A 17153-nucleotide genomic window follows, 5' to 3' on the forward strand; every position below is an offset into this window, starting at 1 on the left:
TCGTAGGTTGCCGACCCCTGGACTAGACAATGATCTCCTTCCTGATTGGCTGTCAGACTGACTGAGAGGCATTGTGGGTATTGGTCATGTGATTCTCCATCTTCATCTCTTCCCTGTTTCTCTCACTACTGTAGTGCATTTGCAATGTAAAAGGGTGGGCGCTGTTTTGTACATTTCATCCGTACCAAATCACCAAAACTTCTGATATTTTTTTAAGTAGATTTTTCATGGAATTTGTAAAGAATCTGATTCATTGAGAATTTTTTTTGCCTATCTGTAGCCACCTCTATAGTACACGATCGGTAAGACACTTTACTTCATGTAAGATGTTCATCCAGATGTGATTTTGCTCTCAATCCTTTGTGTTTCCCTCAGGTTCCTTAGGTTCAGGACTCTCTCTCTTCTTTTTAAAGCTGATGGTCCTTTCCATCGATGACCCACCAAGGATGGAGAAGGACAGAAATCTCATGGCTTCAAGGATATTAGACCTCTCCCTGGAGATAATCTCCTTGATAACTGGAGAGGTGAGAGTCTCACATGACATCACTCTTAGGGCCCTTGCACACGACAGTATGCCCTCCGAGACATGCAGTCCGTGAGCGGGCCATATGACCTGGAGCGGCATTGATTGTGCGCACGGGAGCGCACAGCATCATAGATTACAATGATGCTGTGCACATCAGGTCGCCTGCAAAACTATTGTCCTGCACTTATATGATCTGATGAGTGAAAAACAATAGTCCCGAGAGCAGCCCGACGTGCACAGCATCATTGTAATCTATGATGCTGTGCGCTCCCGTGCGCATGATCAATGCCGCTCCAGGTCATATGGCCTGCTCACGGACTGCATGTCTCGGAGGGCATAAAGTCATGTGCAAGGGCCCATATCTCTAGTAATAAGCCAGGGAAATGACTGGAAAGGTGAAGGATTCTTAGAATCTCTGTAGTGATCGGCGTCTCCCCATACACAGGATTACAAGGTAGTGAAGAAGTCGTCTGGTGAGTGTGTGACACCCCGTGTGTCAGGAGGACGGAGCAGGACCCAGAGCCCCATCACCGAGCCTCCACCTCATTCCCTGATACATGAGCAGAAGATCCTAGAACTTACCACCAGGATCACTGAGCTGCTGAGCGGAGAGGTGAGCGCTGCTGGGAATGCTGGGACATTATACAATAACGAGAAGGGAGGGGTCTGGTAATCACTGTATCCTTGTGTTGTCAGGTTCCTATAAGGTGTCAGGATGTCGCTGTCTATTTCTCCATGGAGGAGTGGGAGTATTTAGAAGAACACAAGGATCTGTACAAGGACAGAGACCACATGGCTGCAAGGATATTAGACCTCACCCTGGAGATCATCTCCTTGATAACCGGAGAGGTGAGAGTCTCACATGACATCACTCTTATCTCTAGTAATAAAACAAGGAAATGACTAGAAAGGTGAAGGATTCTTAGAATCTTTGTAGTGATTGGCGTCTCCCCGTACACAGGATTACACAGTAGTGAAGAAGTCGTCTGGTGAGTGTGTGACACCCCGTGTGTCAGGAGGATGTAGCAGGACCCAGAGACCCATCATCGAGCCTCTACCTCATTCCCTGATACATGAGCAGAAGATCCTAGAACTTACCACCAGTATCACTGAGCTACTGAGCGGAGAGGTGAGCGCTGCTGGGAATGCTGGCACATTATACAATAACGCCAAGGGAGGGGTCTGGTAATGACTGTATCCTTGTGTTGTCAGGTTCCTATAAGGTGTCAGGATGTCGCTGTCTATTTCTCCATGGAGGAGTGGGAGTATTTAGAAGGACACAAGGATCTGTACAAGGACGTCATGATGGAGAATACCCAGTCCGTCACATCACCAGGTAAGAGAAGACCTTTCATGACTGTAGAGAAGAGAACTGTTCTGAGAGTCAGATTCCCCCATCACATACAGCCAGGTCCATAAATATTGGAACATCAACACAATTCTAACATTTTTGTCTCTATACACCACCACAATGGATTTGAAATGAAACGATGTGCTTTAACTTCAGACAGTCAGCTTTAATTTGAGGGTATTTACATCCAAATCAGGTGAATGTTGTAGGAATTACAACAGTTTGCATAAGGAACCAAAAGTAATGGGATAATTGGCTTCTCAGCTGTTCCATGGCCAGGTGTGTGTTATTCCCTCATTATCCCAATTACAATGAGCAGATAAAAGGTCCAGAGTTCATTTCCAGTCTGCTATTTGCATTTGGAATCTGTTGCTGTCAACTCTCAAGATGAGATCCAAAGAGCTGTCACTATCAGTGAAGCAAGCCATCATTAGGCTGAAAAAACACAACAAACCCATCAGAGAGATAGCAAAAACATTAGGCGTGGCCAAAATAACTGTTTGGAACATTCTTAAAAAGAAGGAACGCACTGGTGAGCTCAGCAACACCAAAAGACACGGAAGACCACGGAAAACAACTGTGGTGGATAACTGAAGAATTCTTTCCCCGGTGAAGAAAACACCCTTCACAACAGTTGGCCAGATCAAGAACACTCTCCAGGAGGTAGGTTTATGTGTGTCAAAGTCAACAATCAAGAGAAGACTTCACCAGTGAATACAGAGGGTTCACCACAAGATGTAAACCATTGGTGAGCCTCAAAAACAGGAAGGCCAGATTAGAGTTTGCCAAACGACATCTAAAAAAGCCTTTACAGTTCTGGAACAACATCCTATGGACAGATGAGACCAAGATCACCTTGTACCAGAGTGATGGGAAGAGAACAGTATGGAGAAGGAAAGGAACTGCTCATGATCCTAAGCATACCACCTCATCAGTGAAGCATGGTGGTGGTAGTGTCATGGCGTGGGCATGTATGGCTGCCAATAGAACTGGTTCTCTTGTATTTATTGATGATGTGAATGCTGACAAAAGCAGCAGGATGAATTCTGAAGTGTTTCGGGCAATATTATCTGCTCATATTCAGCCAAATGCTTCAGAACTGATTGGACGGCGCTTCACATGGCAGATGGACAATGACCCAAAGCATACTGCAAAAGCAACCAAAGAGTTTTTAAAGGGAAAGAAGTGGAATGTTATGCAATGGCCAAGTCAATCACCGGACCTGAATCCGATTGAGCATGCATTTCACTTTCTGAAGACAAAACTGAAGGGAAAATGCCCCAAGAACAAGCAGGAACTGAAGACAGTTGCAGTAGACGCCTGGCAGAGCATCACCAGGGATGAAACCAGCGTCTGGTGATGTCTATGCGTTCCAGACTTCAGGCTGCAATTGACTGCAAAGGATTTGCAACCAAGTATTAAAAAGTGAAAGTTTGATTTATGATTATTATTCTGTCCCATTACTTTTGGTTCCTTAACAAGTGGGAGGCACATATGCAAACTGTTGTAATTCCTGCACCGTTCACCTGATTTGGATGTAAATACCCTCAAATTAAGGCCTCATGCACATGACCGTTGTGTGCATCCGTGGCCGTTGTTCCGTTTTCCGTGATTTTCTGCGGACCCATTGACTTTCAATGGGTCCGTTGAAAACTCGGAAAATGCACCGTTGTTCATCCGCGGCCGTGATCTGTGTTTCCTGTCCGTCAAAAAAATATGACCTGTCCTATTTTTTTGATGGACAACGGTTCACGGACCCATTCAAGTCAATGGGTCCGTGAAAAAACACGAATGCACACAAGATTGGCATCCGCGTCCGTGATCCGTGGCCGTTGGCAAATTTCACACAGACGGATCCGTCTGCATAAAAGCTTTTTCAGATATGAGTTTTCACTTTGTGAAAACTCATATCCGACAGTATATTCTAACACAGAGGCGTTCCCATAGTGATGGGGATGCTTCAAGTTAGAATATACTAAGAACTTTGTACATGACTGCACCCGATCTCTTACAGGGGGCTGTGATCCGCACAATTCACCCCTCAGGTGCCGCACCTAAAGGGTTAATTGTGCGTATCATAGCCTCCTGTAAGAGATCAGCAGACCCCCTCCCTCCCCAATATTATATTCATTGGTGGCCAGTGCGGCCTCCCCTCTCCCCCCCCCCCCCCCCCCCAGTTAAAATCACGTTCCGAATCCCCCATCATTGGTGGCCAGTGCGGCCTCACATCTCCCCCCCCCCCTAGTTAAAATCACGTTCCGAATCCCCCATCATTGGGCCGGGCGCTCCTCCTACTGGTAAGTGAAAGGTCTGTGCGGCGCATTGCTTATAGCACAGACCTGTCACTTACCAGTAGGAGGAGCGCCGGCTGGTCACAGACATCGCAGCTCGCAGGTAAGTATAATGCTTCTAAAAATTGCTAAGTAACCATGGCAACCAGGACTGCAGTAGCGTCCTGGTTGCCATGGTTAACGATCGATTAAACTGGGACTCCGATCGGAACTCTCCACTGCCACCAACATGATTTTAACTAGGGGGGGGGGGAGAGGTGAGGCCGCACTGGCCACCAATGATGGTGCATTCGGAACGTGATTTTAACTAGGGGGGGGGAGAGGTGAGGCCGCACTGGCCACCAATGAATGTAATACTGGGGAGGGAGGGGGGTCTGCCCCCTCCTGCCTGGCAGCACCTGATCTCTTACAGGGGGCTATGATCAGCACAATTAACCCCTCAGGTGCGGCAGGGGAGGCCGCACTGGCCACCAATGATGGGGGATGATTTTAATTAGGGAGGGGGGGAGAGGGGAGGCCCCCCTGGCCACCAATGATAGGGGGTTGATTTTAATTAGGGAGGGGGGAGAGGGGAGGCCGCACTGGCCACCAATGAGTATAATATTGGGGAGGGAGGGGGGCCGCACTGGCCACCAATGAGTTAAAAACAGGGGAGGGGGGTCTGCCCCCTACTGCCTGGCAGCACCTGATCTCTTACAGGGGGCTATGATACGCACAATTAACCCCTCAGGTGCGGCAACTGAGGGGTTAATTGTGCGGATCACAGCCCCCTGTAAGAGATCGGGTGCTGCCAGGCAGCAGGGGGCAGTCATGTACACAGTTCGTAGGATATTCTAACTTGAAGCGTCCCCATCACTATGGGAACGCCTCTGTGTTAGAATACACTGTCGGATCTGAGTTTCACGATCTAACTCAAATCCGATGGTATATTCTAACATAGAGGCGTTCCCATGGTGATGGGGACGCTTCAAGTTAAAATATACCATCGGATTGGAGAAAACTCCGAACCTATGGTATATTAACTCCTGACTTTACATTGAAAGTCAATGGGGGACGGATCCGTTTGCAATTGTACCATATTGTGTCAACGTCAAACGTATCCGTCCACATTGACTTGCATTGTAAGTCAGGACGGATCCGTTTGGCTCCGCACGGCCAGGCGGACACCAAAATGACTTTTTTTTTCATGTCCGTGGATCCTCCAAAAATCAAGGAAGACCCACGGACGAAAAAACGGTCACGGATCACGGACCAACGGAACCCCGTTTTGCGGACCGTTAAAAAATACTGTCGTGTGCATGAGGCCATACCCAATTCAAAGAACAGAAATATATGAAAGAAAGCATTTTGGTGTCCATGATGAAGGGTCCATCTTTTTTTGGTTGGAGAGGCTCACGATGTTCAGTTGAGTTTTCCTCTGCAATGATTATCCCATTTTCTTCCTATGGGATAATAATCTTGTAATCTATTCAGAGGAATTTTTCCATATTGTTCATTATAGTTCCAGATTTTACTTCCGTCTCTTAAAATTACCTAATTGGTTTGTGAAATTCCTTTTATTCAATGCACTGAACAGATTATGTGTGAAACTTTTTTGCGGCCTAGGTGCGCAAAGGGGCCCAAATTCCAATGAGTACCTTTTAGGAGGGCATTTTTAGACATTTGGATTCCAGACTTCTGCTCAAGCTTTAAGGCCCCTAAAATGACAGGGCAGTATAAATACCCCACATGTGACCCCATTTTGGAAAGAAGACACCCCAAGGTATTCCATGAGGGGCATGGCGAGTTCATAGAAGATTTTTTTTTTGGCACAAGTTAGCGGAAATTGATTTTTCTTTGTTTTTTCTCACAAAGTCTCCCTTTCCGCTAACTTGGGACAAAAATTTAAATCTTTCATGGACTCAATATGCCCCTCAGCGAATACCTTGGGTGTCTTCTTTCCAAAATGGGGTCATTTGTTGGCTTTTTGTACTGCCCTGGCATTTGAGGGTCTCCACAATCATTACATGTATGGCCAGCTGCTATTCTCCTTATATTGAGCATACGGGTAATGAGATTTTTTTTTTTCCGTTCAGCCTCTGGGCTGAAAGAAAAAATGAACGGCACAGATTTCTTCATTCGCATCGATCAATGTGGATGAAAAAATCTCTGCCAAAAAAAAAGGAGGGGAAAGGTGTCTGCCAGGACATAGGAGCTCCGCCCAATATCCATACCCACTCAGCTCGTATGCCCTCGCAAACCCGATTTCTCCATTCACATCAATCGATGTGGATGAATAAATCATTGCCGGAATTATTATTTTTTTTTATAAAAAATGTTTGCCAAAGCATATGAACACCGCCCCCTCAGCTCATAAGCCTCGGCAAACGTATCTTTTTTTACTGCAGAGGAGAAATCTCGTCTTGCAGCGCCGCATACACCGACTTTGTGTGATCTGACAGCAGCGCAATGCTTCTGTCAGAATGCACATCAGTGCTGCAGCTGCTTGATCGCTTGGTCCACCTAGAAGGTAAAAAAAAAAAAACAGCCCGCAACGCAATAAATTTATTAACATTAACTTTATATAACATTTGAACAGAACATTAACTTTTATAAACTTTTGAAACAGAACATTAACTTTTTTGCGTACCGGTGATTTTTTTGTTTTTACCTTTATAGGACAAACCTCTCCTTCCCCATGGGACAATGTGCAAAGCGCAAATCGCCCAGAGATGTGGCGAAGTACATTATGCACTTTGTCCCAGGTGAAAGGAGAGGTTTGTGGCAGCTCTGTGTGAAAGGGCCCTAAGACCCCTGTGTGCCTGTCCTGTGTCACGCAATCCCTATACTAATAGTGTACCTGTGTGTGGAACTTGCGGAAACACTCCCCTATGCATAGGGCAGGCTGGTCAGGACAGTCAGGACAAAAAAAGGTGGTGTCACGCCTTATTCCACCCCTGCTACAGACACGACATCCTTTTCTTGGGGAACGTTGAGTTGGGGTACCAGGATAGACAGACGGGAAGTGTCTGCCATGTAGCCGGCTCACTACATCAGGGACTTGGGGCACGGACCCTCCTGGATACAGCCACTGCTGTCTACAGGTTCATATTCTGAACCACTGGATTCAGCGGGTGAGGCGTCCCCATCGCTTTCATCCATCATGGCCAGAATCCTGTAGGCCTCTTCAGCGGAATACCCCTTGTTTGACATTTTGGGTTCACTAAATTTAGGGGGTATTCCTCTGAGACTACCCAGTAAAAAGAGCAAACCTGCCTAGTAAAAAGGAGTGCTTGCGAAGTAAAGCTGCGATCGCTAATAAAGATCCAAAAAGCTCAAAAGTGATCTTTATAGCGGCGCAGCGATTTTACAGTAGTTTTTGCAGTGATCAGGAAAAAAAAATCTGTCACTGCGGTGGGGCGGACTGAACGCAAGTGTGCGCACAAGATCAGGCCTGATCGGGCGAACACTGCCTTTTTTGTAGAGCCTAAGGTGACCCTAATGTACTTATATAGATCTGAATGCGATCAGTCTTGATCACTTACAGATACTATATAGGACTAGTGCTGATTAGAGACAGTGATGACGCTAATCAGCGACTAATCAGTGACTGCGGTGGGCTGGGCGCTAACTACCTGGCGGTGATGAGGGACCCTTACAGGGGGGTGATCAATGACAGGGGGTGGACAAGGGGGTGATCAGGGAGTCTAATATGGGTGATCAGGTGCTAAATAAGGGGTTAATAAATGACAGGGTAATGTGTAATGTGTAGTGTGGTGATTTGGTGCTACTTACAGAGCTGCCTGTGTCCTCTGGTGGTCGATCCAAGCAAAAGGGACCACCAGAGGAGCAGGTAGCAGGTATATCAGACGCTATTTTCAAAATAGCGTCTGACATACCTCTTTGATTGGTCATTTAAAAAATCCACAGCTTGCCAGCCAACGATCGCGGCCGGCAGGCTGCAGATGAACTTGTGAACTGCGCGCTCCTGTGAGCGCGCGTTCACAGGAAATCTCGGCTCACGCGAGATGACGCCGATCGGCGTTAGTGTGACCTGGCAGCGCCGCCGCAATCACGCCTTTCGGCGTTAGCAAGATGGGAGGTGGTTAAAGAATATATACAAATAAATGTCCTTATAACTGGTAAATTATAGTAATTGTGGTGAGAGGCCAGTTATAACAGAGAACTGACTAGACGGATATATCCATAGGAGGAAAGGGTCCATACAGGTGCTAAGGACTTGCAGTTTGTCTAATAGGATACTTGCAGAATAACAGAATAAAATGGTCTTAAAAGGCAGAAAATGCTCAAAACCCCATATGCTGTTGTGCATTTCTAACCGGTGGAGCAAATTCTGCACATGTGATCCGTTGCTGACAGCAATCCCCAGCAAAAATGCATACAATGGAGGATGCCTGCAAAGGACCACATGTACCACAAAGACATCCTACACAGAATAGCCAAATGTGCGGATGTGATTGGCTATATAAAACAAAATTTTACAGAAACACTCACACTGATATTAAAATGAGACTTTCGCCAATATATTCTTATATCAAGAACATACTGGAGCACGCGCACCCCGTCAAGTTCTCTCACAGTGGCATGGGACCTAACGCTAACCTACCTATGCCGTATGGGCAATTACAGATAGGGGCATAAAGTCCGACACACAGCAAACAGCTCCCAGTTACCTCCAGCGTGAAATCACACATACAATTGGAGGAGGGAGGAGGCTGTGAATCCCACCTATCACTGACTTACAGTCAGGTCCATAAATATTGGGACATCGACACAATTCTAAATTTTTTGGCTCTATACACCACCACAATGGATTTGAAATTAAACAAACAAGATGTGCTTTAAAACAGACTGTCAGCTTTAATTTGAGGGTATTTACATCCAAATCAGGTGAACGGTGTAGGAATTATGTGCCTCCCACTTGTTAAGGGACCAAAAGTAATGGGACAGAATAATAATCATAAATCAAACTTTCACTTTTCAATACTTGGTTGCAAATCCTTTGCAGTCAATTACAACCTGAAGTCTGGAACGCATAGACATCACCAGACGCTGGGTTTCATCCCTGGTGATGCTCTGCCAGGCCTCTACTGCAACTGTCTTCAGTTCCTGCTTATTCTTGGGGCATTTTCCCTTCAGTTTTGTCTTCAGCAAGTGAAATGCATGCTCAATCGGATTCAGGTCAGGTGATTGACTTGGCCATTGCATAACATTCCACTTATTTCCCTTAAAAAACTTTTTGGTTGCTTTTGCAGTATGCTTTGGGTCATTGTCCATCTGCACTGTGAAGCGCCGTCCAATGAGTTCTGAAGCATTTGGCTGAATATGAGCAGATAATATTGCCTGAAACACTTCAGAATTCATCCTGCTGCTATGGTCAGCATTCACATCATCAATAAGTACAAGAGAACCAGTTCCATTGGCAGCCATACATGCCCCACGCCATGACACTACTACCACCATGCTTCACTGATGAGGTGGTATGCTTAGGATCATGAGCAGTTTGTTTCCTTCTCCATACTCTTCTCTTCCCATCACTCTGGTACAAGTTGATCTTGGTCTCATCTGTCCATAGGATGTTGTTCCAGAACTGTGAAGGCTTTTTTAGATGTGGTTTGGCAAACTCTAATCTGGCCTTCCTGTTTTTGAGGCTAACCAATGGTTTACATCTTGTGGTGAACCCTCTGCATTCACTCTGGTGAAGTCTTCTCTTGATTGTTGACTTTGACACACATACACCTACCTCCTGGAGAGTGTTCTTGATCTGGCCAACTGTTGTGAAGGGTGTTTTTTTCACCAGGGAAAGAATTCTTCGGTCATCCACTACAGTTGTTTTCCGTGGTCTTCCGGGTCTTTTGGTGTTGCTGAGCTCACAGATGCGTTCCTTCTTTTTAAGAATGTTCCAAACAGTTGTTTTGGCCACGCCTAATGTTTTTGCTATCTCTCTGATGGGTTTGTTTTGTTTTTTCAGCCTAATGATGGCTTGCTTCACTGATAGTGAGAGCTCTTTGGATCTCATCTTGAGAGTTGACAGCAACAGATTCCAAATGCAAATAGCAGACTGGAAATGAACTCTGGACCTTTTATCTGCTCATTGTAATTGGGATAATGAGGGAATAACACACACCTGTCCATGGAACAGCTGAGAAGCCAATTGTCCCATTACTTTTGGTCCCTTAACAAGTGGGAGGCACATATGCAAACTGTTGTCATTCCTACACCGTTCATCTGATTTGGATGTAAATACCCTCAAAATAAAGCTGACAGTCTGCAGTTAAAGCACATCTTGTCCGTTCCATTTCAAATCCATTGTGGTGGTGTATAGAGCCAAAAAAGTAAGAATTGTATCGATGTCCCAATATTTATGGACCTGGCTGTATGTGACGCAGGCCGCACATGTTACACAGAGATCAAGATCAAGGCACATTCAAACCTGAAGTTGCCACACCTCCAGGCGTGCATGTACAAACAGAATAACAGAATAAAGTGGTCTTTAAATATCAGTGTGAGGGTTTAGCCATATATTGACAATTGCATTTACCATTGTAGTGCACCATTTTCTGTACATTTTCAATAGGATACTTGTACAACAAAAGGAGAATCCCAAAATCAAAGCAACCCTCCTCTTCAAGAAAAAATTCACATTGACTGGGAGAGAACAGAACACCTACATGGTGCCCTGCTTTGCATATTTTCCGTTGAAGATTTGCTAATTCACAGAAACTTCTTCTGCCATTGAAGATGGCCGCACTCCTTCTCATACTGTCTGTTGCACATTCTGCATTAGTAGCCCAAGACACTTTATCCAGCCCTGCTCTTGGTTTGGTCAACACTGTTCATGTGAGCACTACTGGCCAGTACAAGAGCAACAGGAAGTGTCTTGGGCTACCAAATGTGTGGTATGCATCATGCAGTCTGAGAAGCAGGGTGAGAATTGATGGATCTGCAGCTAAAGAGTTGAAAAGGAGGGCACCATGTAAGTGTTCAGTTCATTTCCCAGTTCATGTGAATTTGTTTTGAACCAGAGAGTCACTTTAATAAGAAAATGTGTTTTGCAATTTAGCATGTATAAGAGTAGGTCTAGGTAATGTTCAGAAATGACATAGACCCCATAAAATTGCAGTAGGTGGTCACACAAGCTTTAGCTAATCCTAGCAGTGGACCCTTTTAGCCATAATTTAATTGGCACTGGTAAAGATAAGTGAGCATCTGGTGTTCATATGGTAATAAATGAGTGAAAAGTTTATTAAGCATATGGGTGGCATAGAGCATATGTTAGGGCCATACAGTGAGCATATACTCAGGTGGTGTGTACATGTTAATGCCGAATTTGCTTCCATTTATGATATCTATCCTATACTCTTTGTTGGAGCTTGTGTTGTCTGTTGATATTGGGATGTATTATACTGTATGATCTGGATAGAAACACCTTTTGCTATCTCTACAAGGGATTACATTCTGGGAACTTTGCAGACTAAGACCTCCTGTAAGTAAGTGTGATTTACTTGCTAAATTGTACATTATCCTGTGTTATTACATTTCCGATTTACTTTGTTTCCTGATCACCTTAAATGATTAATACAAAATCATTTGCTTTGGGAAAATAAGAAAAGTTTGTTTAATTTTCTAGGTGAAGACGGGTTGATCAGCTCCCATGGATACCTCAATTTATCTTCCTACCATGAAGTAGAAGATAACAATACAATAGTCTTTGAAAGCGAAGATTTATCCACCAACACCACTGGTCTCAAGAAAAGTTTGTGTAATAAATCACTGATTGGCAAAACAAGAACTAAACAGAAATGTGGGAAACATTTAAAAAAAAAATCTATTCTTTTTTTGCATAAAAGAAATCATCACAAATCATTTTCATGCTCTAAATGTGAGAAATCTTTTACCAGGAAATGCATTCTAGTTGGACATCAGAGAACTCACACAGGAGAGAAGCCTTATTCGTGTTCAGAATGCGGAAAATCTTTTACCAGAAAATTAATTCTAGTTGGACATCAGAGGACTCACACAGGAGAGGAGCCATTGTCATGTTCAGAATGTGGGAAATGTTTTACCCGTCAATCAACTTTTATTCAGCATCAGAGAACTCACACTGGGGTAAAGCCATTTCCATGTCCTGAATGTGGGAAGTGTTTTAGTAATAAATCAAATCTTGTTACACATCAGAGAACTCACACAGGGAAGAACCCATTTAGATGTCCAGAATGTGGGAAGTATTTTGGTTATAAAACAGTTCTTAGACGACATCTTAGAAGTCACACAGGAGAGGAGCCATGGTCATGTTCAGAATGTGGCAAATGTTTTACCTGTCAATCAAAATTAATTCTGCATCAGAGAACTCACACTGGGGAGAAGCCATTTCCATGTCCTGAATGTGGGAAGTGTTTTAGTCAGAAATCGCACCTTTATACACATCAGAGAACTCACACAGGGGAGAAGCCATTTCCATGTCCTGAATGTGGGAAGTGTTTTAGTCAGAAATCATGTCTTGTTACACATCAGAGAACTCACACAGGGGAGAAGCCATTTATGTGTCCTGAATGTGGGAAGTATTTTGGTCATAAAGGAATTCTTATACAACATCTTAAAAGGCACACAGGGGAGAAGCTATTTTCATGTTCAGAATGTGGGAAATGTTTTACCTGTCAATCAACTTTTATTCAGCATCAGAGAACTCACACTGGGGTAAAGCCATTTCCATGTCCTGAATGTGGGAAGTGTTTTAGTTATAAATCAAGTCTTGTTAGACATCAGAGAACTCACACAGGGGAGAAGCCATTTAGATGTCCAGAATGTGGGAAGTATTTTGGTGATAAAGGAATTCTTATACAACATCTTAAAAGTCACACAGGGGAGAAGCCATTTATGTGTCCTGAATGTGGGAAGTATTTTGGTGATAAAGGAATTCTTATACAACATCTTAAAAGTCACACAGGGGAGAAGCTATTTTCATGTTCAGAATGTGGCAAATGTTTTACCTGTCAATCAAAATTAATTCTGCATCAGAGAACTCACACTGGGGTAAAGCCATTTCCATGTCGTGAATGTGGGAAGTGTTTTAGTAATAAATCAATTCTTGTTACACATCAGAGAACTCACACTGGGGAGAAGCCATTTCCATGTCCTGAATGTGGGAAGAGTTTTAGTAATAAATCAATTCTTGTTACACATCAGAGAACTCACACAGGGGAGAAGCCATTTAGATGTCCAGAATGTGGGAAATATTTTGGTTATAAAACAGATCTTAGACGACATCTAAGAAATCACTTAGGGGAGAAGCCATTTTCATGCTTAGAATGTGGGAAGTGTTTTAGTCAGAAATCATGTCTTGTTACACATCAGAGAACTCACACTGGGGAGAAGCCATTTCCATGTCCTGAATGTGGGAAGTGTTTTAGTAATAAATCATGTCTTGTTACACATCAGAGAACTCACACTGGGGAGAAGCCATTTCCATGTCCTGAATGTGGGAAGTGTTTTAGTAAGAAATCATGTCTTGTTACACATCAGAGAACTCACACTGGGGAGAAGCCATTTCCATGTCCTGAATGTGGGAAGTGTTTTAGTCATAAATCAGATCTTGTGGGCCATCTAAGAATCCACTCAGGAGAGAATCCATTTTCATGTTTAGAATGTGGGAAATGTTTTACTAGTCAGCGAAATTGTATTCGGCATCAGAGAACTCACACTGGGGAGAAGCCATTTCCATGTCCTGAATGTGGGAAGTGTTTTAGTAATAAATCACATCTTGTTACACATCAGAGAACTCACACAGGGGAGAAGCCATTTAGATGTCCAGAATGTAGGAAGTATTTTGGTGATAAAACAGTTCTTAGACGACATCTTAGAAGTCACACAGGGGAGATTCCATTTTCATGTTCAGAATGTGGGAAGAGTTTTAGTACAAAATTGTGTCTTGTTAGACATCAGAAAACTCACACAGGTGAGAAGCCATTTTCATGTTCAAAATGTGGGAAATCTTTTAGTCAGAAATCAAGTCTTTCTAGACATGAGAGAGTTCACTCAGAGGAGAAGCCATTGTGAGAGTAATGTGGTCAATGCTAACATTTTATTTTTATAGTACATATAATATGAGTGATTTATAATACATATAACCGTATAGATGAACCTGCATTTTTTAATATATGTATCCTCTGTGAACTTTGTCATCTATTCCAAATGTTTCAAAACAACTTGGCCTAGAACATATTATGAAAGCCATCTGTAATTGTGCTGTGACATTAATAGAAAGGGGAATGTTTCCCTCAATTCAGAACACAGTGAAGAAGATTACAAAAGATGCAGTGTGAACAGATATATCAATGTTCTCAGAGATTCTAGGAAATGTTTGTTGCGTTTCCACAATTAATGGATCCAGATGGTCAGGTCCAGTATCGGACAATTGAACTTTTACCTAGTTTTCAAACCACAAGATATTGCCAATATGCTATCATGTGTAATTATGTAATGTGTCACATTTACATTTAAATATTGTAACCGCCTTGAAACTTTCAGTTACTCCCATTATTAGAAGGTATATTAATAAAGATATTTGGGAGGGGTCTTTAAGATCTCCTTAGATACAGCAAGCATTGTCTGTGTCTTTGTTATTGGCTGATTTAATTACTTACTACCTGAAAATTGAACTACTCCGACAATTTGGAGGCCCCAGCGAGATACCCGATCCTGCTGGTCCAATACTGAACCCCAGAGGAGCAGTACCCACGAGTCAAGGAACGCTAATCCTAGGTAAGTGTGCCATTGACTCACTGCTTTCCTGAACTGTGGGGTACTTCAGGATCAGTCTAGCTTGCAGGGTATAGGTATTATCTCAGGTAGATTGTGATTAATTGATTCATGTCTATGTTTTTGATTGGTTTGAAATGTTATTGTGTTATTATTATGTATATGATTTTACTACTAACTTGCACAAACTGTAGAAGGCATGTGTTTGACGATGTAAATTTTGTCTTGTCATCCAGTGTCCTGTGAAGAGTTAGCTGATCACAGTAACTCCGATCAGGAGTGTGAGTGAAGTGGCAGCTCCTGGGAACAGGAGAGGTCCATGTAATTCTGGATAGGGTTCCTGCAGTTCCCTGTGAACAACCCGAAGGGGGGCATTGGGTCAGGAGTCGGTCTGTGTTGTTTGTCCTAAATCTGCTACTAAAAGACTACTAAATCTGCTACTAAAAGACTCTGCTTGTATTAACTTGAGGGTTAAATGTGGAGGTTGGACACTCTCCATACGCTGTGGCTGCTTCCAGAGCAGGCAGAATAAATGGGTCTTTGTACTATTTCACTATCCAGTAATGGAAAGTTGCAGTATATACAGATTAGATGAAGAGTATATACTGTTGGAATAACTATTGGGTTGTGCTTATACGTATTTATGTGCATTTATCTGTGGTATAGAATATGTCAAAAAGCAAGTGAGACTCCTCATTTTGAAGTTCCACTCGTTTCCTATATAGGGTTTACAGTTATCTAATCACAGAAAAGATACAAAACATCCTGCACGATATGATGGTAAATATGCGGATGTGCATGGCTATATTTATAAAGTCACAGTAAATAATGCACTATAATAATAGATGCAAGCATACCATATGGACTAAGCCCTCACTCTAATGATAAAATCTGAGACTCTTAGCAATACATTTTGATCAAAACACATCTGTGCCCACCTACCGATGCAGTTATGCATTTATGTTCAGGAGCACAGACCCTGCACATATAGTGTGTTGCTCCTAGTTTCCTCTATGTGCATCAATAACCAATGAAAGGAGGAGCACACACACCTACATGTACCACCTGGTGGAATTTAAGAAGATATGCAGTAGGACAGCTCTGCTGGTGTATCCTAGATGACTGGAGACTGGGCTTCTCTCTCATAGAATGCATTACACTCCCACAATGCCTTGCACCTTCCACAATACAATAATCTTTATTAACAGAAAAACAAGGTGCAATACATTTTTAAGACCGCTAGATGGTGCTATAATCAAAATAATAACTACAGAAATACTAAACTCTAGCAGAATGAATTAGAAATGATTCAGAACCTCTGCTGGGGCAGAACACTCCCCATCTGGCATCAACAGACACCACTACTGGGTCCTTCTCTCTTAGAAACCAATTTTGGTCAATATTTGGATCAAGCTTTTCCAAAGCGCTATCTTTGGAGACTGGCTTTTGCTAAGGTAGTCTATTTCCTTTGCATGACATTCACGTTGTATCGTGCGAATTATTATGTTCTTGGACTTTTCCAGATTAGGAGCGGTAAAGGCATGTTTGCAGTGATGCAAACCTTTGCAGGGCTTCTGGCTCACAGGCAATGTCTGAGCTGTATGAACTACACAGGCTATAGCACAAAAGAGCAACATCCAGGTGGAGAACCTGTTGAAATGATGTGATTTGAGTTGGTGGTCTGCAGGATTATGTTGTGTAGGCATGTAGTGCCACTGTTTAGGACAAGTGGATCTCCTGATCTTTAGCACCCGATTGCAGATGTATACGTAAAAACGTCTGGTTTTGTTGCAGATATATTCTAGGGCTACCTTTATTGTCCGTATAAAACTCGACTTCTTCGATTTCTAGGTTAATTCCTGAAACTATAAGTTCAGCCAACTCCACTGCAAGCACAGCAGCGCAGAGTTCCAGTCTGGGTATTGTGTGTTTGCGGAGTGGCGCCAGTTTGGTCTGGCTCATGACAAATCCTATATGGCATTGTTCTTTACATCAATGGTCTATAGGTATGCCACGGCAGCAATTGCCTTGACTGAAGCATCGCAGAAGATATATAGTCTTTGCATCTTGACTTCAGTAGATGGCACGTGAAGGCCGGTCAAAGCTTCGAGAGACTTCTTCCAACCTGTCCATAGGTCCTTTTTCTCCATGGGAAGCGGATCATCCCAATTTAGACGTTTCTGTGGTGAAGTCTCTTAACATCATTTTACCGTGGATGGTAACAGGC

General features: G+C 43.3%; 3 protein-coding genes and 1 long non-coding RNA gene across 4 annotated transcripts in view; 3 read left to right on the forward strand and 1 right to left on the reverse strand.

The window, feature by feature from the left end:
- Positions 1 to 17153, reverse strand: part of LOC120999669 (zinc finger protein 436-like) — a 1002518-nt gene that overhangs the window by 370076 nt on the left and 615289 nt on the right. The gene's annotated exons all lie outside the window — the stretch shown is intronic.
- LOC120999704 (zinc finger protein 501-like) overlaps positions 1 to 17153 on the forward strand; it is a 368655-nt gene that overhangs the window by 190180 nt on the left and 161322 nt on the right. The gene's annotated exons all lie outside the window — the stretch shown is intronic.
- LOC120999750 lies at positions 1317 to 1790 on the forward strand. Its single transcript, XR_005778612.1, has 3 exons — positions 1317 to 1375; positions 1488 to 1655; positions 1739 to 1790. It is a non-coding gene; the product is annotated as an uncharacterized LOC120999750 (long non-coding RNA).
- On the forward strand, positions 1829 to 14224 carry LOC120997455 (gastrula zinc finger protein XlCGF57.1-like). Its single transcript, XM_040427533.1, has 3 exons — positions 1829 to 1909; positions 12515 to 13048; positions 13145 to 14224. Exons 1-3 carry the CDS (start codon positions 1829 to 1831, stop codon positions 14222 to 14224), a joined length of 1695 nt encoding a protein of 564 aa, XP_040283467.1.

Source organism: Bufo bufo, chromosome 4 (genome assembly GCF_905171765.1).
Source record: "Bufo bufo chromosome 4, aBufBuf1.1, whole genome shotgun sequence".
Lineage (NCBI taxonomy): Eukaryota > Metazoa > Chordata > Amphibia > Anura > Bufonidae > Bufo > Bufo bufo.

Bases quoted from the DNA above. Each gene is read 5' to 3' on its own strand.
- LOC120997455 (XM_040427533.1), top strand. From the start codon at position 1,829: ATGATGGAGAATACCCAGTCCGTCACATCACCAGGTAAGAGAAGACCT. The intron at 1,910-12,514 runs GTCAGATTCCCC...ATTCTGCATCAG, and splicing joins AGAAGAGAACTGTTCTGAGA to AGAACTCACACTGGGGAGAA. The intron at 13,049-13,144 runs TGTCCTGAATGT...TGTTCAGAATGT, and splicing joins CAGGGGAGAAGCCATTTATG to GGCAAATGTTTTACCTGTCA.